This window comes from Carassius auratus, chromosome 36, assembly GCF_003368295.1.
Source record: "Carassius auratus strain Wakin chromosome 36, ASM336829v1, whole genome shotgun sequence".
NCBI lineage: Eukaryota > Metazoa > Chordata > Actinopteri > Cypriniformes > Cyprinidae > Carassius > Carassius auratus.
The window spans coordinates 8457957-8481679 of NC_039278.1; the positions used below are offsets into that span (position 1 = coordinate 8457957).

Below are 23723 nucleotides of genomic sequence, written 5' to 3' on the forward strand. Positions count from 1 at the left end.
AGGTCACCTTTATTTTGTTTAGTTTTTTCTGTTCCTATTATAGTAAAACGAATGAGAATGTACACTAAGATAAAAATGAGACGGAAAAAGCAATGAACAAAATAAAAATCTGTAGAAATAGAAACGTCACATATAGTATATTGAAATGAAACCAGAAGTTCGTAATTGTCAGTATTCGTATATATATACTTTTTTCATGCACATTATTTTTCCTATTTGTCTTATTGTGCATGGTTTTTTTTTTGCAAAAGAAAAGAAAAATGTAAAAAACTAATAAATATTAAAAGACAATTGAATAATCTCTCAATCTGACATATTACAAGAGATAAAATGAGTTGATATATTATGTATAAATTCTCCTATATTTTGTGTGGACAGGTTTGGCGCAGTGTCTGCTGGGATGTTATGTGCTCTCAGCACACTGTCCCAGCAGCTGGAGAGTGAAGGAGCTGCGGGGGTCTACCAGGTGGCCAAGATGATCAACCTCATGAGACCAGGAGTCTTTACCGACATTGTAAGAGTTTATACTGAGAGTCATCTACTCACCTTTTAAACCTTAAATGCCTATTTCTTCTGCAGAACACATAAAGAACATGTCTGGGCAGTACATTGTCTCTCACTTTAAGGGATAAAATGGCATTTGTTCTTCCCAAAATTAAAATGATCGACAAGCAAAAAAAGCTAAGGAAAAGAAAACTATGTTTCCACAACTACTTAATTTGTACCTGAATTATAAATGAAATCAAACTAAAACAATGGAACAAATTAATCAAATATGGCCACCAATTGGTTCCAACAATTTAATTAGTTCACAAATTAGACTGAATTAGGAAAATGTGCCCACACTCTCACTAAAATGAGGGTCGAATTAATAAAACGTGGACACAAGTTCATAGCCACAACTTATTTATTAGAATGCATCAGTACAATTTGGCCACGATTTATTTAAAACAAGGGAACAAAATAATAAAATGTGGCCACAAACTTGTTCCCATGACTTAATTTGTTTGCAAATAAGAACAAATCAGTACAGTGCCAACATTATCTGACTTAAATGAAGGGAAACAATAGTAAATAAGACAACTTGTTTCTGATTATTCAAATTATTCGTGTGTGACTACGGTTTAACTAAAACATGGCAACTAATTAATAAAACACAGCCATGAGTTCATGCCCACACCACAATTTGTTCACAAATTAGTAAAATATAGCCATACTTTAACTCAAAAGAAGGGGACAAATGAATAAAATGTGGCCTTAATATCTATTTTCTCCTGCCTTTTTAGTGCATTTTATTAAATCACATTTTTACACATCATGATAAATGCTGCATTTCTGCCACCTACTGGACTGGAGTTGAAAGGAGGCATTAGAGAGTCGTATCTACACAGCAAAGTTGTAGCATTGTGCATAGCAGGCATCATGTACATGTTTGTTTGTCTGGTTGTACCATTTCCAAGCTCAATTTTCTTCAAAACATTCCTCTGTGCCCCATTGTGAAGTCATGTTTTCATGTCGGCCTCTGTTTCAGGAACAGTACCAGTACCTTTACAAAGCTATGCTCAGCCTGATAAGCACTAAAGAGAACGGATCCAGCCCCATGTCCCTGGACAGAAACGGCAGCCTGGCCATGTCTGATGAATCGGACGCGGCCGAAAGCATGGAGTCGCTCGTCTAAAGCCCCCCGATCAGGCACGAAGAGGCACTTAATCAAACTTTGTAAAACTTCAAGGACTAAGACAGACTTTTTCTGAGGCCTTTTTTGCCAGAACTCTTGGTTAAAAGAATAACCTGATAACTTTTTTACACTGATAAAAAGTTTTTGATATTTATTTTTTTCGCCATTTTATGTCTTAAATGTTATCCTACTGAACATTTGCACCGACGTTTTTTGAGTTCGCGACAAACAAAACGAAACAGCTCTGTCTAGTTTGCACTATGGAAATATCAGTGTTACTGCCTACTCCACCGTCTAGACCACAGTCAGTCTCTCTCACTCACTTCATTTCTCACTGTCAAGCCCTTATTTTCAACATTTCATAATAAAGCTTTAGAAACATCTGCCACAAACGAAAACGGTCTCCACGCACACCTCAGATGCTGGAAACAGAGATTATTCCCATGTCCAACTTCCAAAACGTCAGATTCACAGACGATGTTAGTTTTGATTTCTGTTCGCTTTGATCATTTCGCGCACCCCATGTAGTATATTGACTCATTATGCCTCTAGTTAAACCCATATTTACTTTCAAAAGGTGGTATTAAAACAGCTACTGTGAACTTTTGTATGATTCATATTCTGCTTTTAATATATAAGAATATATGGTATATCATGATAACTTGTGCTTTTGTAAATGTTAAATGTCTCTTTGAGGAGCGGTCACAGTCTCTTCTTTATGTTGAATGATCCACAGAGCCCTTGACTTCTCTAGCACCCCCTGCTGGTTTGATTTATCCATTGCTTTATGCTGCAAGCTGCTACTTTTATCACTTGAGTGCAACTGAGCGTGTTCTGACATCATGCAACTCATAATGTAGTTAATTCTGTTATTTGCCCACTTAATTTTGTAATTTTATACCGCTCTACTTTCGTTCTGGGTTTTTTTAATAGTTCACTGACATAAGCCGTCCCATAACTTTGAGGAAAATGTATACAAGTCTCTCGATGCCTTCTGTACAGTCTCATTTCACCTCGCCAGGTGTGTGTATGTGTGTGTGATACAAGTGTGTGTTGTGTTTGGTATTGACTGGTTTTACTAGAAACTTGTAGACTCGAGCATTTCTTCACCAAACTGACCTCTTTTAATGTCTCTCATTTCTTCTTAATGATTCTCAGATACTGATAGGAAATACAGTTACTGTAATATCATAAACCGTTATCTCATGCCATACAGCATAAAGGCCTTGCTAAAAAAAAACATTAGAATCAGTCTTATCGCTTCAAAAACCTGTGGAGGACCCATGATTCATTAATTTTTACCAAAGACTACAACTGTCGTTCACTTCAGTCTTGAAGCCTGAGGACGTTTTTATTTTTATTATTGGGTAAAGCAGTCTAAAGAAGAATGTTTTTTAAAATGTGCACAGACAAAATCATGTTTTTGTTATGTTTTGTTTTGTTTTGCATTTTTGTTTTGCTTGGCTTTTTGTTGTTGTTTTTATTATTACTTTTGCTTTGCATTTCTGTGTTTTGTTTTGCTTGGTGTTTTTTTTTTGTCTTTGTTTGATTTTGTTTTGCTTTGCTTTTTTGTTTTTGTGTTGCATTCTGAGTGTTTGTTTGTTTTATTTTTGTCCAAGATGCTTCACTAAACGTTTGTTTGACAGGTCACCCTTATTTAGTTTGTGTTTTTTCTGTTCCTATAGTAAAACGAATGAGAATGTACACTATTACTAATTTCTTTTGATGTGAAGAAGAAAGCTGTAGCTGTTTTGTTTAACTTCTTTAGAAAGACTGACAGTTACGCTGTTGAGATGGAGAAGACACACACTGAAGATTTTTATTCAGTTCATGTCTTGTTTCTCCTAAGAAGGAGGCTGGAAAATGAAGTCACATCTCTCCAACATTTGGGGTAATATTCTGACTTTGCTTGTACATCACATGAGATAACTGGAGCTGACAGGTTGTATAAATCTTTTCTAACATTTATGTCCTGTGGTGTCCCTTTTTTTTTCCTTTTCTTGCTCTAGCATTTGCAAACAAATTATCATGTTAAAAAATGTACAGTTTATATCTTTTGTTGCTTCATTAACCCATCAGTCTCTAAAAGCTTTGTATCCTGGTAAATAGTTGCAATCTTTTATATTTTCATATAAATACATTTTGTTTGTTTGTTTTTTAGTTCTCGTTGGTGGTTAACACAATATGTCCCCAAATCCTTCAGAAGGGGGCACATTCCAAACACACACCAATCACAAACTTAAGGCAGTGTCTTTTTTTTTCTTTTTTTTTTCTTATTGAATCAAAACAAAATCTGTTTCATCGTCCAGAAGTGCAATAGATCTTGTAAATCAATTAATACGCTTCAAAGCAGGTGGGTGTCACCATCCTATACACTTTTTCTAATCTGGTATAACACAAGGAGGATTTTGTTGTTGTTGTTTTTCATTTTTCATGAAGGGTTTCTTTCTTTCTTTCTTTTTTGTTGAAAGCTATATCAAAGCATTCTATTATAGTGTTATTTAATATGTAAATTGTATTGCTATACATAAAATAAAATGAGTTTTGATGTACTTTAAGTTTATCTCCATGTTATGCATTGCGTGGGGTGAGTCTAAAGTGTTTGATTTTTGTTATTTGTATTTTAATGCTTCTGTTTCCAACATTTTCCTTTGTAACAAAATTAGCTGGCTGGCATCTTTTCATATTTGCAAGTTCACTTTTACGGTTGTTGTACCCAAGCAAAGGGTAAAGATGGTTCAGTGAAGACGAAATGCAGAAGAACAACACTGCCTCCCAGTGTCCACAGTCTTTGTCTCTCTGGCAGGTCTGGGTGCTGTTTTTTCCTCTCTGACTGGAGTCTGAATGGTACTAATTGCTGTAATTATTACAGAGCCTGATTTAGCTTTTCACAAATAAAGATTTAAATCAGAACAAATGCTGATGTCAGGGGCATAAAAACAATAATCAGGAGCCAGAAGCAATTATGTGGTGAGTTTTTGCTGAAAACCATAAACGGTTCAAGAGACAAAGCAAAGTTAATTACAAAATGAAACAAAAAACAAAACAGAAGGACGTACAGTCAGATTGTATGTTTTCCAATGTCCCAGTCAAACTGTGTCATAGCTGTTAATACGCCACAAAGGATTTCTTCAAATTGTGCAGGAACAGACATTAGTGAATTATGTATGCCTGTGTCTTTGTACGGCTTGACTAATTTTATGCAACAGGAGAAAAGGCTGGTTTTTAATACAATGTCACTGGGAAACATTTTAAAACAAAATAAATGAGTAAAGCAGTGCCAGTGTCCTTCTGGAGCCGTCTCCGTGAGCACCCTCAAGTCTGTGAGGTATATATATATATATATATATATATATATATATATATATATATATATATATATATACATACCACAAGTTTTCATTTTTATTTGGCATACTTTTTATACACATTTTCATGAGACTGTGCTTGAATATCCGACCACGTGCAATGTTGACAAACACCCAATTCTCAAATTATGGCTATATGTTAATAAATTGTTCATATATAGGCCTAGCCTATATTTTCTATAGAAGTTTCATGTTGGTGTGTATCCCGTTTTTTTTTTTTTTTTTTTTTATCTCAAAATTACTTTCAGAAACATCAATTTATTTATTTATTTATTCAAACCAATAAAGATAACAAGCTGAAATTTGCATTTTTAGGCTGTGGGTGTAAATAAGAAAAGGCCCCAGTTTAAACTACAATAACAAATGTATATGTAAGCATAATGTGTGTGTGTGTGTGTGTGTGTATATATATATATATATATATATATATATGGAATACAAGCTTGAACATAATATTCAAAATATGATCATTGTAAGAAAGTTTTGGACATGGTAAAAATTTAACCAACCATCAAAGTCACTTAAAGAGAAAACGAGCATTTGTGTAAGTGGACTTTTGACTCAAATCCTTATAATTATTGAGATAGAGATAGAGCACTGTGTGACAACTAGCCCCATTCTCCCTGTTAGTTTACATTATGGTCATTTGAAGGCTATGCTATATCACTGTAATGCGAACTATGATTATCATGAAAATAATGTCTTAATTCAATTCAATTTCAATTCAAGTTTATTGGTATTGCGCTTTTTACAATACAAATCGTTACAAAGCAACTTTACAGAAAATTATGTTTCTAGTAGTAGCTTATAAGTGGTGACTGACAGTTTATGCACGTATGACAGGATTTTTATAATTAATACAAGACGTAGTCAGCCAGACGATGAACATTATTAATATTATTAATAATTAATAATTATTATATGATGCAGTCACACTTGTAGCAATATTTGTTAGTTCTGTTTGTTGATTCAGGGTTAGCATCATCTGAGGTCCTCTGAGGGTCAGCATCATCTCTTCTCAGGTGTTCAGGATCCAGACGCTTGTGTAAATCCTGTGGCAAAACATAGAAACAAACAGAGACATCATTAGCATAACTGCTGTTCCAACAAAGTAAAATTAATTAGTTTAAGGTGAGACACTGCAGGCAAAAGCACTGTTTTTTCAAGCACCTGTCAATTTTGAGATTTTGGGCTTTTTGGTTTTTCATAAAGTGCTTTTTCAAACTAGTGGAAGGAAAACATCCAAAAGACACTGTTAAGTGTTTCATTAATAGCACTTTATCTGTTTGTGTCAATAGATTTCAATTACAATACATATTTTTAAAGGCCGTTTTCTCAAAATGAGTTTTTTCTTCAACACGGAGCCATAAATTTCCACTCCAGTAGCACTTACACACACCAAACTTGACATTTTTATTCCTGTCTATATTCTGAAGGTTTTTACAGAGGGATGTGCTCTTATATATATCTTCCTTGATTATATACAAACATTTGACTCCAATATGTCAAAAAAATTAAACAAACATTTTGAAACTGACTTCATCTAGTGTTCAGATTTTTGTACTAGACATTTATGCAAATTAGCACATATTTCAATAAATAATGCCTCATTTGCATAATTAAACATAACATTTTGGAAAACTTGTAATACAAAAAATGTTTGCAATAATCAATGTAATCAATCAACTGGGTAAGTAAGGTGATAACTACTAGTTATTTTTTTGCCCTATTCACCTGCAGTGTCTCGCCTTAACCCAAGCTAATGAATAAGAATGCACATTTAATCAGATACAACTACACTCATTATTTAAGAGATACATTATTTTAATGCTTGTTGAAAGAGATGTGTTTTTAATCTAGATTTAAACAGAGAGAGTGTGTCTGAATCCCAAACATTATCAGGAAGGCTATTCAAGAGTTTGGGAGCCAAATGTGAAAAAGCTCTACCTCCTTTAGTGGACTTTTCTATCCTAGCTACCAAAAGTCCAGTGTTTTGTGACCTTAGGGAGCGTGATGGGTTGTAGCGTGGTAGAAGGCTAGGTAGGTACGCAGGAGCGAAACCATTTAGGGCCTTATAGGTAAGTAATGATAATTTGTAACTGATACGGAACTGAATGCAAAACATTTTTACTTTATTTTAAAATAGTCTTCATTTAATATTAAATATTAACGTTTATTATTATTATTATTATTATTATTATTATTTATTTCCTAAAATGAGATCCATTCTAATTTTGCTGCAATTCTCCGTGACATACACGAGGGGGCGCCACGTCAAAAACTGCATACCCACGAGTCCATTAGTGCGCATGCGCGTAGTCGTGACCGCGCACTCGTGTGAGACGTTTGAAACTTCTCGCCCGCCCAGTGATTAACAGAGCACTTCTACATACGGTTAACGGTAAGACCATTTTATCCCTTTGTCATCTAATTATTAATAAATCCGTAGTACATTATCTACCGCTCGCTATGAGATTACGGGATCATCCTGTTTGAATATTAACGCACGCAGCGCACACTGTTAAAGTGAGCTCGTGAGTTAACGTTAGCTCGTCAACTAAGCACATAACGGTGTATCGTACGTTCCTCCTTACTTTCACTAAATTAACCCTATTTGGCGGTTTCTTCAATGTCTATCATATTGTTTAATAGATATCGTTTTGTACTGAAACGCTTTTTATTGTGACTGTTTGGACGGCTAGCATATCATCTCCGTAATGCTAACAGCTTTAGCACGTGAATCATGGCCTGAGTTTCTGTCATTAAACTCCATCATACACAGCCAGACTGACACAGTGGAGCACACAGACCAGCCGTATACCCCACAGATCATTATTAAGTGTTTATTCATACAGAGATAGCTGTCAGGCCGCTTCAGTCAGAGCAGGCCAAACAAATGTGACACAGATCATAAACTATGTTACTACCGCTATTAATATACGAGCCGTTTTCTTCTTCTGTTTCTTGTTTTAGATATAACTGTTACTGCAGTGTAATTATATATCTCACTGCGGTGGTTCTCATAGCACATATTGTTTTATTTCTGTAGCAATCATGGAGCTCAATGATAGAAATCTCCAAACCCTGACTGAGTATCTGCAGAAAACACTAAGCCCTGACCCAGCTGTGAGACGCCCAGGTAACATTCACTTTTTGATGTTAAAAAATAAATAAATTGTGTATTTTCCTAGGATTTTTTTCCCTCCTGCTGGCGCATTTTTGGTTGCCCAGCCAAAATCTTAACTAAACCCAGCACAAAAAAAAAAAAAAACATTTCACTGTACCCATGTAACCTTGTATCGTAATATATTTTGTCTTTACTACTCCAATATTTCATATATTAGTAAAATTTCACAATTTTCAATAGGGCTGTGCAATTTGGGGGAAAATTTTGAAAGAAAACCAGCTTTGTTGTGCTTTTTTGTAGAGCTTCATAATTTGACCAAACATTAAACAAATATTACTATTGTAATAACACTATTACGCTATAAAATAATCAAGAACAAGTTTGATACTTAAGATATAGTACTAATTGTCTTATTCAGCGAACTTTCATTTTATGAAAAACTGCAAGGGGGCCTATAACTATGAATCATTAGAAAGGTCTAAGATCTTTTTTTGTCAAATATAATATCATTATGCAAAAAAATATTTCTCAAATTTAAATGTAAAAAAAAAAAAAACCGTAGTCTTCTCTGCATCTATCTGTATTCCTGTACTGTAGTGTTTTATGTATGCACCAAATTAAACTTGACTGTCTGTTTTTGTATTCTCATCTTTAGCTGAGAAATTTCTGGAATCGGTGGAGGGAAACCAGAACTACCCCATTTTACTGCTCACAATGCTAGAGAAGTCCCAGGACGAGGTCATTCGTGTGTGTGCGGCCGTCACCTTCAAGAACTACATCAAGAGGAACTGGCGCGTGGTGCGTGTCCTGTTAAATACTGCTCAGACAGTCTGGGGTGTGATTGGTGCTGTTTAATGGGGATTTAATTGTGCGCTTTCTCTTCCTAAGGTTGAGGATGAACCAAACAAAATCTCCGATCCTGACCGGACTGCTATCAAAGCCAATATTGTAAATTTGATGTTAAGCAGCCCAGAGCAAATTCAAAAACAGGTACCCATTTCAGATAACCCTTGTGTGACTCTTTTACTGGGTGTTTTGAAGGCAGATCAACGCTCGCAAACTGTAATGAAGCAGATATCAGTTAGTTCCTCAGATCGTTCTCCAGCTTAAGTCAAAGTTAACGTGCCTAACATTTCGACTCGTACATTAGACGTCACCCGTCTTTATGGGACCTTTACGGTTTTGTGTGAACGCACGCACATATCCCGGGTAATCACTGGCAGTGTGAAAGTGCAAAATCTAGCAACCCAGGAACAATTTCTGGGACACATTACCCGTGTATTTTCCAGAATCTCTGTCTGAAAGAGGCTTCATAAACCTTACTGCTGTAGCCTGTAGATCAGTGTTTCTCATCCAGAGGACCTCAAGATGATTCAAAGATAAATCGGTTAAAATAAGCTAAAACAGCTAAGCCAGTGGTTCAAATATTAACGTTCCCTGCCAAAATCTTCACTGTCCCAGCTACAAAAACAAATAAATATATTTAATTTAATTTATTGACCCATGTAACCTGTTTTTCTAATAAGTAAGCTTATGACACCAAAAGTTTAGATGCCACTTAAATTCAACCTTTTTTTATTTTAATATCACAGGAAAAACTATTGGCCTAATTAATGAAATAGTTCAAACATTTTTTAAGATTAAAGAACAGTATGAATAAATTAAGAGCAAGTATATAATTAAGCAAGGGCACAAATAAGAACTAGATCTGTAACCGTACGTGACTGTTTCTCCCTCTGCAGCTGAGTGATGCGATCAGCATCATCGGAAGAGAGGATTTTCCTCAGAAATGGCCGGATCTCCTGACCGAGATGGTGACTCGCTTCCAGAGCGGGGACTTCTACATCATCAACGGGATTCTTCGCACGGCACACTCCCTTTTTAAAAGGTGTTTGAGAGCGATTGAGATGGGCGCAACATTATGTGTAACCTTTTGGTGTTAATGTCTTGTTTTTCTCTGATATGTAACTTTTTTTGACCTTTACATACATTTGATTTGTATCCAGTAGTTTGAATATTGTCTCTCGTCTTTCAGATATCGCCATGAGTTTAAGTCCAATGAGCTGTGGTCCGAGATCAAGCTGGTGCTGGACACTTTTGCACAGCCTCTCACTGAACTTTTCAAGGTGAAGTCATTGGGTGGTTGTGATCACTTGTGTTTACCCGTGTGTGTGTGTGTGACATGGAAATGTAAACATCACTTGTTTGTTTCACTTTTAGGCTACGATTGATTTGTGTCAAACTCATGCAACCGATATCAATGCCCTGAAAGTGCTCTTCTCTTCCCTAACACTTATTTCAAAACTTTTCTACAGCCTTAACTTCCAGGTAAGTCTGCACTGACACCGCTCATTCCTCCAATTGCACTTCTGTGCCGGTTTTCCAGTTAACATCTCTTTTCTAATCTCTCCAGGATCTCCCAGAGTTCTTTGAGGATAACATGGAGACTTGGATGACCAATTTTCATAACTTATTGACCTTGGATAACAAGTTGTTGCAAACAGATGTGAGTTTATTCTCGTTTTGAAATATTATGACAGAGCAATGCTCACAAACCTTAAAAATGTGACTTTCTTGATGTAGGATGAGGAGGAGGCTGGTCTGTTGGAGCTGTTGAAGTCTCAAATCTGTGATAACGCAGCACTTTATGCTCAAAAATACGATGAAGAGTTTCAGCCTTACTTGCCTCGCTTCGTCACAGCTATCTGGAACCTGCTGGTCACAACTGGTCAGGAGGTTAAATATGACTTGGTAAGTGAATTGCATTTAATACATGTTCTATTTACACCTGTTGCGAGTTGAAAACCTTCACAGACTTGGTGGCGGACATTATCTTGGTGTTCATAGTGCTGTGAGTTTTTCCTGATACCATTATGTCTGTTGTAGCTTGTGAGCAATGCTATCCAGTTTTTGGCGTCAGTGTGTGAGCGGCCGCACTATAAGCATCTCTTCGAAGACCAAAATGTTCTCACCAGCATCTGTGAGAAGGTCATCGTACCCAACATGGAGTTCAGAAGTATGTGTCAGTTTGTTCTATTTTAGTAGCTGGTGTAAATAATCTGGAAGGATGTTGTAAATTGATAATTGTATGTGAACAGGTGCAGATGAAGAGGCTTTTGAAGATAACTCAGAAGAGTACATCATCAGAGACCTTGAAGGCTCAGGTATGTTAACGCTACTCTCTATTGTTCAGACGCTTGGTCTTCTGTGCTGAATCATATCTCCTGTCCTCATAGACATCGACACGAGGCGTAGAGCAGCCTGTGATTTGGTGCGAGGCCTCTGTAAGTTCTTTGAGGGCCCGGTGACCGGCATCTTCTCCGGCTATGTGAGCTCCATGCTGACAGAATATGCCAAGAACCCCGGGGTGAACTGGAAACACAAAGATGCTGCTATCTACCTGGTCACATCTCTGGCCTCAAAAGCTCAGACACAAAAGGTGAGATCCCTGCGAGGGTGGGTTCAGATCAAACTGTTGATCAAGTGTTGCTGGTGTTCACAACAGCAGCATCATCTCACTTGCTTTTCACTTAATGCAAACTGTTATTTTCTAGTTTAGCATTTTATTTTTGTTAGTACAATTTTAACAATCACAAATAATTGTCTACTAATATAGCTGTTTATTTTTTTTGTGGTGTTGTCTTAGATAATTTTTTTTTTTTTTAATCTTAGCAGGGTGGATATTGCACGATTTAATGTAAAGATAATGTAAGGGTTGCATGATTTTTTTTTTGCCATTATTTCTTTAATTTAGCAGATGCCGATATTTCCTTTTGTTTGGAAACACTACCAAGTCTCTTGTACAGAGATGATTAACCAAAATTAAAAATAGTTTGTTTTTGTTTGATCATTTATAATGACAGTACATTGAAAGCTTTGAAAATGTGTATAAATCAACTATAAATCAATAAGTATATATTTTTTCTAGACCAATGCAGTGGTAGCCTTAACACTTTTTTTGAAGATTTAACATTTGTAGATTGTTTTAAAGGAAGCGTTATGAAAATCTTTTAGCGCTCCTTGTATTTGTTTTCATAAAAAAAAAAAAAAAAAATGTAATAGTGCTATCAAATGATTAATTGAGATTAATCGCATCGAAAATAAGTTTTTGTTTACGGATTATGTATATATAAATACACGTACATACAGCATATATTTTGAAAACATTTACAGTACATGTATATATTTATATTATTGTATATATTATGATTTGTTTAATATATAAACATAACATAGCATGTGTGTATTTATATATACCGTATTTTCCGGACTATATGTCACACTTTTTTTCGTAGTTTGGCTGGTCCTGCGACTTATAGTCAGGTGCAACTTATTTATCAAAATTAATTTGACATGAACCGGGAGAAAACATTACCGTCTCCAGCCGTGAGAGGGCGCTCAGTGCTCCTGTAGTCTACACTGAAAACATAGAGCGCCCTCTCGCGGCTGGTACTAAATAAATGCAACTTATAGTCCAGTGTGACTTATATGTTTTTTTTCCTCGTCATGATGTATTTTTGGACTGATGCGACTTATACTCGGGTGCGACTTATAGTCCGAAAAATACGGTACATAATATGCACAGTAAACACATCATGTAACAAACTTTTATTTTGGATGTGATTAATCATTTGACAGTACCACATAGTGTTGTCACGGTACCAAGATGTCCGTATTCGGTACAGATACCAGTGAAAATCCACAGTTCTTGGTACCAATTTCGGTAACGAAGCAAAACACAAAAATATGCTAATAAAAAATAAAAATAAACACTTTTTATAACTAAAAATAAAATCAATGCCATTCTTTATAGTAATTTACAATTGTGCTTAGTTTTTCTACAAGTAATATAATTATGAAAAACAAGTTTCACCCAAATTTTATTTCTCTTAATTTATGAATTTTAAACATTCTGTTTTTTAGTAAATAAAGGGGATTTGTTATTCAATTTAAAACATGGAAGAAATATTGTGTGATTTATTTCTTTAAAAAATAGTGTTTTTTTTTTGTTTTTGTTTTTTACAGTAGTGGCAGAATCACATACATTTTACTAAATAATAGTAATATTTCTAGCACAATGCCTTTATGTAAAATGAACTTTTATTTTGACAGGCTACTTTTATTTTGACACTGGTTTTACTCACATGAAACAGTCAAATGCTTGTGAAGTGACTCAGAACAGCTCTAGTGATGTTGTTTATGTATATATGTCCACATTGAGACGGCAGATGCTGAAATTACTGCAAGCCTCACACGCTTCAGGCTATGTAGTAAACAAACCATTCGTTCAGTCACAAAGAGACGCGCAGAACATGCAGGATTCAGATTTCAACCAACTTTTGCGGCTTAACATTTACAGATACTGGTCCTTATGGAGATTTGATTAATTTATGCTAACTTTGACAAATACTTTGACTGTCCATATTAAGATGTAAGTTTCATTTTCATGACTGGATTTTGAGATTCCGTCCGCGTTTTCTGCTTCGTGGAAATAGCACTGTATGCGTCAAGCACCAGGTTGACCGGGTCCTCGATACCACCGGTACTTAAAGAAACCTGCTACCGTCACATTTTCATATTTTTTTAGTACCGACTTGGTACCAAAGTACCAGGTCTTTTGACAACACTAGTACCACATTTTATACACTGAGTAAATCTGCAAAATGTAATTTACAAGCGTCATGTTTGCTTTTTGTTTTTTTGTTAGTTTTTTTTTATCCATGTAGGCTATAGCTTCTGATGTTTAACAAGTAACATTTACATATCAGTTTCTTTTCAGATTAAAGGAGCTGTCTGATTTCGGTTGGCTTGTGAGCTATAGATCTGAGGTCCAGTCTGACAAAGGTGTACTTCTGTTTTACAGCATGGAATAACACAAGCCAATGAGCTGGTGAACCTGTCTGAATTCTTTGTCAACCACATTCTAGTAGACCTGAAATCTCCCAATGGTAATTGGCCTTGCTCATCTCGTTTAGCATTTTAAACTGGAACTGAAATGATGCTGAATGACAGGTATTTTCTTCTTTTTTTCCTCAGTGAACGAGTTTCCAGTTTTGAAAGCAGATGCCATCAAGTATGTCATGACCTTCAGAAGTCAAGTAAGCACTTTCTTTTCCATTCCATTGTTCTCTGTCCATTACACAAGCATGCCTTGACTGGGTGTGATGGTCTGGCTTCTGTCTGTTCCTCCAGCTCCCTAAAGAGCAGCTGTTGGAGGCTGTCCCTCTCCTGGTGGCCCACCTGCAGGCAGAGAGCATCGTTCAGCACACCTACGCAGCACATGCACTCGAGAGACTCTTCACCATGAGAGGAGCCAACAACACCACTCTGTGAGTTCATCCAGTACAAGACATAAGAATGTCCATGTTCTGACTTTTGCCGTTTATTGATTTTCTTAACGAATCCTATTTTTCAGCATCACTTCTACTGAAATGGCACCGTTCACAGAACAGTTACTCAACAATCTGTTCAAATCTTTAGCAATCCCTGGCTCATCTGAGAACGAGTACATCATGAAAGGTTATTGCCTCTTTGAGATTCACAAACCACCTTTCTGTAGTTATATACTCCTTGACCTTTTCTGTTTGTCACCTCCCCAGCCATCATGAGGAGTTTCTCCCTCTTACAGGAAGCCATTGTGCCCTACATCCCCACTCTCATTGGCCAGCTCACCCATAAGCTTCTCCTCGTCAGCAAGGTAAGCCGGTCACTAAATCTGCTGTCCTGTGAAGGAGGCTTGAGCTCAGGTTTGTGTCCAGTCATGTGCTCTCTGTCTCAGTCCATGGCATCAGATGCACTGGCAGGACACACAGAAATATCCGTCCATAAAAGGGGACACTTCCCAAGCAGGACTTGATCCTAAAGGCAGGACGGGATATGTCCATGTTCTATACAGAGATGTGTTCGGCATATCATGCTACTATACAATTCAGCATACTAGTTCAATTTCTGAGGCATGCACATATTCTGCATTCAAATAGCTAGTGGCTGAATAAAACGTGTAACAGTGAGATCATGTGGCAAATGTTAAATTAATTTAGTCATTCAAATAACTGCTTTATTGTAAGCAGTATATATTATGTACGTGCATGAATCTCTTTTCTCAACAGAATCCCAGTAAGCCACATTTCAACCATTACCTGTTTGAGTCCCTGTGCCTGTCCATCAGGATCACCTGCAAGGCCAATCCAGACACGGTGAACAGCTTCGAAGAGGCCCTGTTTCCTGTGTTTACTGAGATCCTCCAGAATGATGTGCAGGGTGCGTTACGCTGTTAGAAAGCTGTTAAACCTTTTTCACACAGTTTTATGATGGCTTACACAACCATTCAGAAGTATGGAGTCTGCATTTACCGTATTTTCCGCACTATAAGGCACACTTAAAAGCCTTTAATTTTCTCAAAAAACGAAAGTGCGCCTTATAATCCAGAGCGTCTTATATATGAATCAAGGTGCTCTGTCAAAAGTCTTTACTGACTCCAAACATCTGAACGAGAGAGCGGTGTTTCCTGTATGTGACTTCTTGATGGAAGCCATGTTTTTATGGGCCTTTCCTCTCGCCTCCTCTTGCCCTGCAGAGTTTGTGCCGTACGTCTTCCAGGTGATGTCTCTGCTGCTGGAGATCCACACCAGCTCCATCCCCTCCTCCTACATGGCCCTGTTTCCTCACCTCCTGCAGCCCGTGCTGTGGGAACGCACCGGAAACATCCCTCCGCTCGTGCGGCTGCTGCAGGCCTATCTGGAGAAAGGAGCCGCTGCCATCGCCAGCACAGCCGCTGATAAGATTGTAAGTGTTTCATGGGATGTCTTCTAGTTTGGTTTTTTTGCTAGATGAATAGCCACAATGCAGTTAACCTTACCTCAACCGCTTTGTTGATTTATTTTCAGCCTGGTCTTCTTGGAGTATTCCAGAAGCTCATCGCATCCAAGGCTAACGACCATCAAGGCTTCTATCTGCTCAACAGTATAGTGGAGCACATGCCTACGTAAGAGACGTGCAACGAGGACACAAAAATAAAAGAGTTGACATTTCTGTGCTCTGTTCATTTGGTTCTGTGTGTTTTTTTTATGCAGAGATTCCATCACCCAGTACAGGAAACAGATCTTTATTTTGCTTTTCCAGAGGCTTCAGAGCTCCAAGACCACAAAATTTGTTAAGAGTGAGAGCTTGCGGTCATTTCTGATCAGAGTTGACTTCTAACCCCATATTTAAATGAGCCCTGTAATTTTAAAATGACAGATTGCTCACTTTATTGATCTGTCTCCCCTTTTCTCTACACAGGCTTCCTGGTGTTCATTAACCTTTATTGTGTGAAATATGGAGCAATTGCATTGCAGGAGATATTTGATAGCATCCAGCCAAAGCAAGTAGCTTTATTATTCAAAACATGTCGAGTCGTAATCATTGCAGATATTACTGACTAGCCTCATTATATTTTCCCATCAAAGCATCTTTTAAAAAAGTGTATGTGTTGGGTGTCCATTAGGATGTTTGGCATGGTTGTAGAGAAGATCATAATTCCCGAGGTGCAGAAGGTCTCGGGGCCAGTGGAGAAGAAGATCTGTGCTGTGGGCATCACTAAGATCCTCACTGAGTGTCCCGCCATGATGGACACGGAGTACACCAAACTCTGGTAAGACACACTACAGGCGTTTTTTTTTTTTTTTTAGGCCAATTTTTATTGAGATTTTCAGAGCATCTTGTTATTCTGGTATTGTCCCTGTTTTATGGAAAACATCTAAAATAATTAAAGTGGGAAATTTAAATAGAAATTAAGATCCCTAGTGAACTTTGAACAATTTGCATATCAGTCATCCAAGGGGGATGAGAATGCAACTTTAACTATTGCATCTGCTGTATTCACATTTAGAGAAACATAAAACTCGTGTGAAAATTCTATTTGTGGATTTCTCATCAGCTTTTAACTCTATTTCCCCCAGTACATTAGCAGTTACCCTGGAAAAAGAATTTTCATTAAACAGTAGGATGCTTATCTGGGTGACTAATTTGCTTAGTTTTTCTTTTTAAAAAATTCTATATATCGGAGTGGACCCCAGCAGCCTATTATGACCTTACAGATAATTTGACATCTTTATGACCATCCATAATGTCATGTTGTGCCACTTTCCAAAATATTATGATAATGGTGAATAACTTACCTTGAAAAATATTTACAATGTGTACACTTATTACTTAAATCGTGATGGATACACCATGACATTTCACAAGTCATTTACATTTTCTTAAAAACCTTATGAAACAACAAGGATACAAAGAGCACATTTCTAAAAACTTTTTTCCATAGATTTCTGTAGACACTCTTATTAGTCATTGAGAAGCCATATACACGACAACGTTTTCAGCCAAAAATGGTAAACTTTTTATGCATTTTTTTAAAAAGGGGTTTGAAGGGCACGTTTTTTAAAATCTGCACCGTTATCGTTTCCGTGTAAACACCCAGTAATGGAATCTTTGAAAATGATGTCATGCGCGTGCGTCGTACGTGTTGTTGCCGCTCAAGAGTTTGCTGACGCTTCTTTAGCAAAGTCTGTATTTACTTCACCTGTATTACAACCATTAGCAGAGACGCATCATATACAACATACGATTGTCACTTCCCTACAAGGGCTGTTTACTAACAAAGTGACAGCGCCAACTACTGGCCTTGCACTTGACTACAGCACTTTTGGCCGTTTTCGTGGATATTTAAACGAAAACATTTCTGTTTTTGACTACATCGTTAATTTGTGTAAACATAGTCTGAGTCTAACAAGATAACTTGGGCTGTCCGATGATCTGATGAATTAATCCTGAACATTTGATGAGAAAAGTCTGCTTTTTCTCTTTAGGACTCCTTTGTTGCAGTCTTTGATCGGTCTGTTCGAGTTACCTGAAGACGACAGCATCCCAGACGATGAGCATTTCATAGACATCGAGGACACTCCAGGATACCAGACCGCTTTCTCACAGCTTGCATTCGCAGGCAAGAAAGAGCATGACCCCATCGGAGACGCTGTCAGCAATCCCAAAATCCTCCTTGCTCAGTCCTTACACAAACTCTCCACCGCCTGTCCTGGAAGGGTGAGTATCTCTCACGAGAAGGATGCTGAGATAATCACAGCTGTACATCCAGAATACCTGCTGAGATGTTGAAGTAACGAAATGTCATCTTTAACAGGTGCCCTCCATGTTGAGCACCAGTCTGCCAGCAGAAGCTCTTCAGTACCTGCAGGGTTACCTTCAGGCTGCCACCGTACAGCTGGTGTAGCCAAACGTCCCAAGAAAGGGATCTCTGACGCTCTCAAGACACCTGGACTGATCCAACCAAAAAAGAGACGACCAGTGAACTCAACATGAGTGGAGATGTACCGCCCAGTGATACATGGCCAGACTGAAGGGATCTCTAAGAAACGTTTTAATGATGTATGTGTGATGAAGCAGGGAATAATGCTTGGGTAGAGGGGTGCTGATCGTCTCACTGGGTGGCCTCTGCTGATGTTGGCTTTTCTCATGTATTATTTTGAGTCCATTCATTATGTTCTCTTATTGTTTAGTTTGGCGTCTCACCCAGCGATACATTTGGCAGTATTTGGAAATGTTGCTTTTTACAAACATTGAACAGCACTTGGGAGTTGGCAGACATTTGGCGGCATCTTTAAAATCAATGGAGGAAGTGTTTTCCATGTGTTCTTTCCCCTGTAGTTTTGGAGATGTTTTCACTGTATAAGCGAGTTGTTTTGCAAAAGCGGAAAAATCAGTCAAATGTCTCATGTCGCATGTCATTCACCATGTTATGTCTTCATGTCTTAGTTTTGCTGCTCTAGTTGTTAATTAATAAAATGAAGCACTTGTTTAAAATGTTGGTTCATGTTTGTATTTGTTCCAAAAAGACTTTCATCAATGCATTTCAGGAAGAAATGTTCAAAATCATGTATTTATTAATCCATAATGCCAAATCAAGTTTTCAATTAACAAACTGAATTTAATGGGTAATATGCTAAATTATCAACTCTATCGCAGAAGATTATATATATGTACGCTTCACAAAAGTGATCAGATTCGATTTTTAGATTTTAGTCCTGTTCTTAGTTTTGTCTGTTGGTTCCTTTGTCACTAATACTCAAGGCATTATTTATAACAAAAAATATTCGATTTGTTTTAATATTATACTAGTACAGAAAAAACATCTGATTTCTTTCTCTTGGTGTACATGATTTTCTCTACATAAAGTACTTGCAAAGATAGCAGACCAATAGTTTTTGCCTTGAAATGTGGACAGTGTGTGGAACTATATGGCAGTATTATGTGATGGCTATTTTAACGATGACCTTACGACCTTTCTGGGCCTTGAATGAGTCATTTACGTTGCTGTCCATGCAGGGTCAGAAAGCTCTTGGATTTCAACTAAAATCTTAGTTTGTGTTCAGTGCAGTTGTTTTGACAGAGGGAAACACGATGCACGTTCTTCAGACATTCCTCTTTAAAAAAGAAAAGTATGATCTGTATGCAAAGTGACCCACATTTGGTTTTTGACCACTCAATATGTGTACAATTGAACAACCATATTGAGTTTCCACTGGAATGGAACCATACAAAATCCAAATCGGAAGTAAAAGTATATGTGGCTGTCATGAAGACTCATTGCTAACTCTGTAGGGCTATGTGAAAACAGTAGTGCACCTGTAGAAACCTTTTCGGGACAGCTGAGTCATTTGCCTGCATGGACACGATTTGTTAAGCTCATTTTGGGCTGCCAGTAAAGTGGTTTCATATGAAAGAGTTGTGTATGTATTGTGTGTTCTCAATGCTGTGAATCATTCAGAGACAATGAAAAGAGCTTCATTAAGACCTCAACAGCTCAAAGAGAAGCTCCTTCAGGCCATCGATGCTCAAAGTAACGTGAGTACAAGCTGAGTTATAGACGCAAGTAATGACTTCAGTCCTTATGGGTTTGTCTAGTATAACCATGATGCATGTGCAGTCTCTTCATTTAATAATTCAGTTCAACTACATTTGTCATATTCTATCCATTCTTTCAGCACTTTATTTGGAGAAAATTATGGAAGCAATATTTCATGTATTTCAACTTTTTTGTGTGCAATCTTACATATTCTTGACCATGGTTTATATTAACGTCTGTTTTGTCAGTGTCTGTGTAATAGGCTTGTTTATCCCATAATCAAGATTTAATTTATTCCTTCAATTAATTGGTTTTGTTTTATCTGCTGGTTTGCTCAGTCTCACTGTGGTGAGTTGGGGTTAGGGTTAGGGTTAGGGGCCTTTTTCACAGATTTTTACAGGTATGAGTATGCAAGCATATTACATTTGCATTGGCAAACGACTGTTGCCTGGGATCTGAAAGAGTCTCTGCTGGTCTGGTGACTGCTGCAGGTGCACATGTGAGAGTAGATTCAAAAACATGAGGCCCACCTACTTTCATGAGTATGACCAGCTTTAGAAAAAAAGACAGGAACATAAGCATATTAGCTATTATAGGATTTTTTTTTTTTTTTTTTAAAGCATAGAGAATATTATGAACGCATGGAAGTGACTTTAGCTCAACGTCTACCTGTCAGCAGATACAGAACATGATGGCTGTATTGGATGTGATATGCTGCTTGGAAAGTTACCCCATGACTAAAGAGGCTCTAGTGGTAAGATACTAACTCAACTCTGTTTACACTGAGTTTATCCCAACAACTGTGATATGGTGTCACACTGAATATGTGAGTTAAAGCATGGTTCACTCAAAATAGCAAGTTGTTCCAAACCTGTATGAGATATTTTCTTCTGCTGAACACGAGAGAAGATACTTGGAAGAATGTTGGTAACAGTTGCTGATGCCCATTGTATGGAAGCCCGTTTCTGCCACTGAATAAAAAATTAAACAAGATACCATATTTTCCGGACTATAAGTCACACTTTTTTTCATAGTTTGGCTGGTCGCATCAGTCCAAAAATACGTCATGATGAGGAAAAAAACATATAAGTCGCATTTATTTAGAACCAAGAACCAAGAGAAACCATTACCGTCTGCGACTTGTATATGTTTTTTTCCTCATCATGACGTATTTTTGGACTGATGCGACTTATACTGAGGTGCGACTTAAATACGGTAAAAATACAGTAATTGCGACTTTATATCACACAATTCTGACTTTCATATCTTGTGCGTGTAAAACACGCAAAAGTCTAAATTGTGAGTTATTAAGTCAGAATTGCGAGTTCTGATTCTGATTTCTGAGTTGTTGTTTTTTTTTGTAATTGCGACTTTATATCTTGTAATTCTGACTTCTTTTTTTCTCACAATTGCGAATTCATATCTCACAATTCTGACTTCATAATTGCAAGTTACAAAGTCAGAATTGCGAGATATGAACTCTTTTACATCACACAGTTCTGGTTAAAAAAATCAAAAATCAAAACTGTGAAATAAAAAGTCGCAATTAAATAATTTTACTTTTTTATTAAGTGGCGGAAACGGGCTTCCATACCATTGACTTCCATAGTATGTGAACAGAAAGTTAAATTCAAAGCATTTATTTGAAATAGGTATCCTTTGTACCATTATAAATTTGTTTACGGTCACTTTAGATCAATTGAATGTGTCTTTGTGGAATAAAATATGAATTTATTTTTTATCACTAAACTTCAGTAATCCCAATTTTTTTATTTTCAAACACTACTAAAGACTACTAAAGGTTAGCAGTTCTTGTAAAAAAAAAATAAGAAGAACTGTGAAATAAAAAGTCGCAATTAAATAATTCGATTTTTTATTAAGTGGCGGAAACGGGCTTCCATACCATTGACTGTTGCTGTTTAATGCATTAATTTACTTTACAAAAAAAATGCAATCCTTAAGGAATGATTTGGTTTGTTGTATTCCAGGAAACCAGGTTTGGAAAGTTGATCAATGATGTGAGAAAAAAGAGCACAGATGAAGATCTTGTTAAACGTTTAAAAAATCTGATTCGACATTGGCGGAGGATTGTTGGAGTAAATGAAGTCACCGTAGAAGCGCTCTCAAACTTTGCAGTCAGTTCGACTTCTGCTGAATGTGTTCCTGGATCAACACAAACCCTTACTGAACATGACCACAGTAACATGAGTGAGAGAGTTGAAATGTCGAAGGGTTCTGTACCAGATAAAACCATTAAGAATCCAAACAGTTTTAGAAAAAGTAAAATACCTGTCCGTGCGATCAAACCATATTCTTCGTCCATCAAGTGTTTACAGCAGTCCACAAGCTGGAGAACATCTCTGTCCAATCATCATTTCCAAAATGACCATAAGACCATTATCAAAGACAAGCACATGTCTGAAAGAAACACCACCCCTGCCAGTCACAGCGACAAAAAGCACTTTTTGCCAGCCAAGGAACCAGCAAAGTCCACTTCCAGTACTCCTCATCAACCAAATTCATTCTTCCAAGATTCACATGAAAAGATGCAACAACCTTCAGACCTCCTCAACATACTCCAACCTGCTCCACTAAATGGTAACCTCGATGAAGTCTCCAGCACAGTGAAAGAGACAAACATAGGGGCTATTGAGGATAAGACGAGGAAGAAACAGTATAACAGTCACACTGTCACACACAATGGAGGGGACAGTACCAACACTGCACAACTGCAAGCGGCCAAACTAGCAAATGACTCTCATACTCGACCCATATCAAGCAAAACACTTACAAAGGATTGCCAGAGATCAACAGGAAGTGAAATCCAGGACGGTTATCAACAGATAAACTGGAGAGAGATTTCACAAAGTAAGATGATTCAGAATAGCTTACTGACTTCAGAGAAGTCCGGGATGTGCTTTTCTGTGGATGAAAACATCAAGCAAGAGGTAAAGAATTCCAGAGAGTGCAGGAAAACTCATGGGTTTATCCCAGAGATCCCTGTGAAAGCCCTTCCAGGGGTCAGCCGAGAGGTCACAGAGCGAGACCTCATCAGGATACGCAGTCAGCGATGGCACGGTGTGAATGGCTGTTACGATAACCAGAATAACTGGTATGACTGGACTCAGTCCATCACCCTGGATCCATATGGGGATGGAAGTAAATTTAAGATTTTGCCTTATGTTGGCATAGATTATAGAGTATGAGTATTCAGAGGTAGTTTGTAAGCCATAAGACAATAGATCCACTGTATGACAACATATATGAACATACAAAACCAACATGTACACTTCCAGTCAAAAGTTTGGAATATTACACTTTTAGTTTTGTTTGTTTATGCTCACCAAACCTGCATTTATTTGACAAAACAAAAACAGTAATATTGTGAATTAGACATTCAAATAACTGTTTACAGTTATAATGTTTTAAAATGTAATAAAAAAAAAATACTTCAATCTTCAGTCTTCTTCCAACATTCAGCTTTCAGAAATCATATTATAATATGCTGATCAATTATTTTTGGTGCTCAATTGTTAATAATAGTTAATAATTATTGACAATGCTGAAAAGTTTTTTTGCTGCTTAATAGTTTTTTTTTTTTTACTTTTGTGAACAGAAAGTTAAATTAAAAGCATTTATTTGAAATAGGTA

General features: G+C 37.0%; 3 protein-coding genes across 4 annotated transcripts in view; all 3 read left to right on the forward strand.

The window, feature by feature from the left end:
* LOC113055120 (receptor-type tyrosine-protein phosphatase gamma-like) overlaps positions 1-2280 on the forward strand; it is a 230418-nt gene extending 228138 nt beyond the window's left edge. For both annotated transcript variants that reach the window (XM_026221120.1, XM_026221119.1), the window contains exons 28-29: positions 379-514; positions 1532-2280. In XM_026221120.1, the coding sequence (XP_026076905.1) occupies positions 379-514; positions 1532-1678 (283 nt within the window). In that variant the 3' untranslated portion in view covers positions 1679-2280. The remainder of the gene's footprint in view (positions 1-378; positions 515-1531) is intronic.
* Positions 2281-7347: 5067 nt separating this feature from the next.
* Positions 7348-19030, forward strand: LOC113055121 (exportin-2). Its single transcript, XM_026221121.1, has 25 exons — positions 7348-7447; positions 8096-8185; positions 8829-8971; positions 9062-9163; positions 9916-10061; positions 10209-10299; positions 10394-10501; positions 10587-10679; positions 10757-10924; positions 11060-11189; positions 11272-11337; positions 11410-11612; positions 14037-14121; positions 14210-14271; positions 14366-14502; positions 14589-14692; positions 14773-14870; positions 15283-15433; positions 15750-15958; positions 16060-16157; positions 16246-16331; positions 16454-16535; positions 16659-16805; positions 18022-18253; positions 18351-19030. Exons 2-25 carry the CDS (start codon positions 8101-8103, stop codon positions 18438-18440), a joined length of 2916 nt encoding a protein of 971 aa, XP_026076906.1. The 5' UTR covers positions 7348-7447; positions 8096-8100; the 3' UTR covers positions 18441-19030.
* Positions 19031-19999: 969 nt separating this feature from the next.
* On the forward strand, positions 20000-23362 carry LOC113055633 (mediator of RNA polymerase II transcription subunit 26-like). The gene is made up of 3 exons (XM_026222048.1): positions 20000-20071; positions 20752-20826; positions 22061-23362. Exons 1-3 carry the CDS (start codon positions 20000-20002, stop codon positions 23276-23278), a joined length of 1365 nt encoding a protein of 454 aa, XP_026077833.1. The 3' UTR covers positions 23279-23362.
* The last annotated feature ends 361 nt before the right edge of the window (positions 23363-23723 follow it).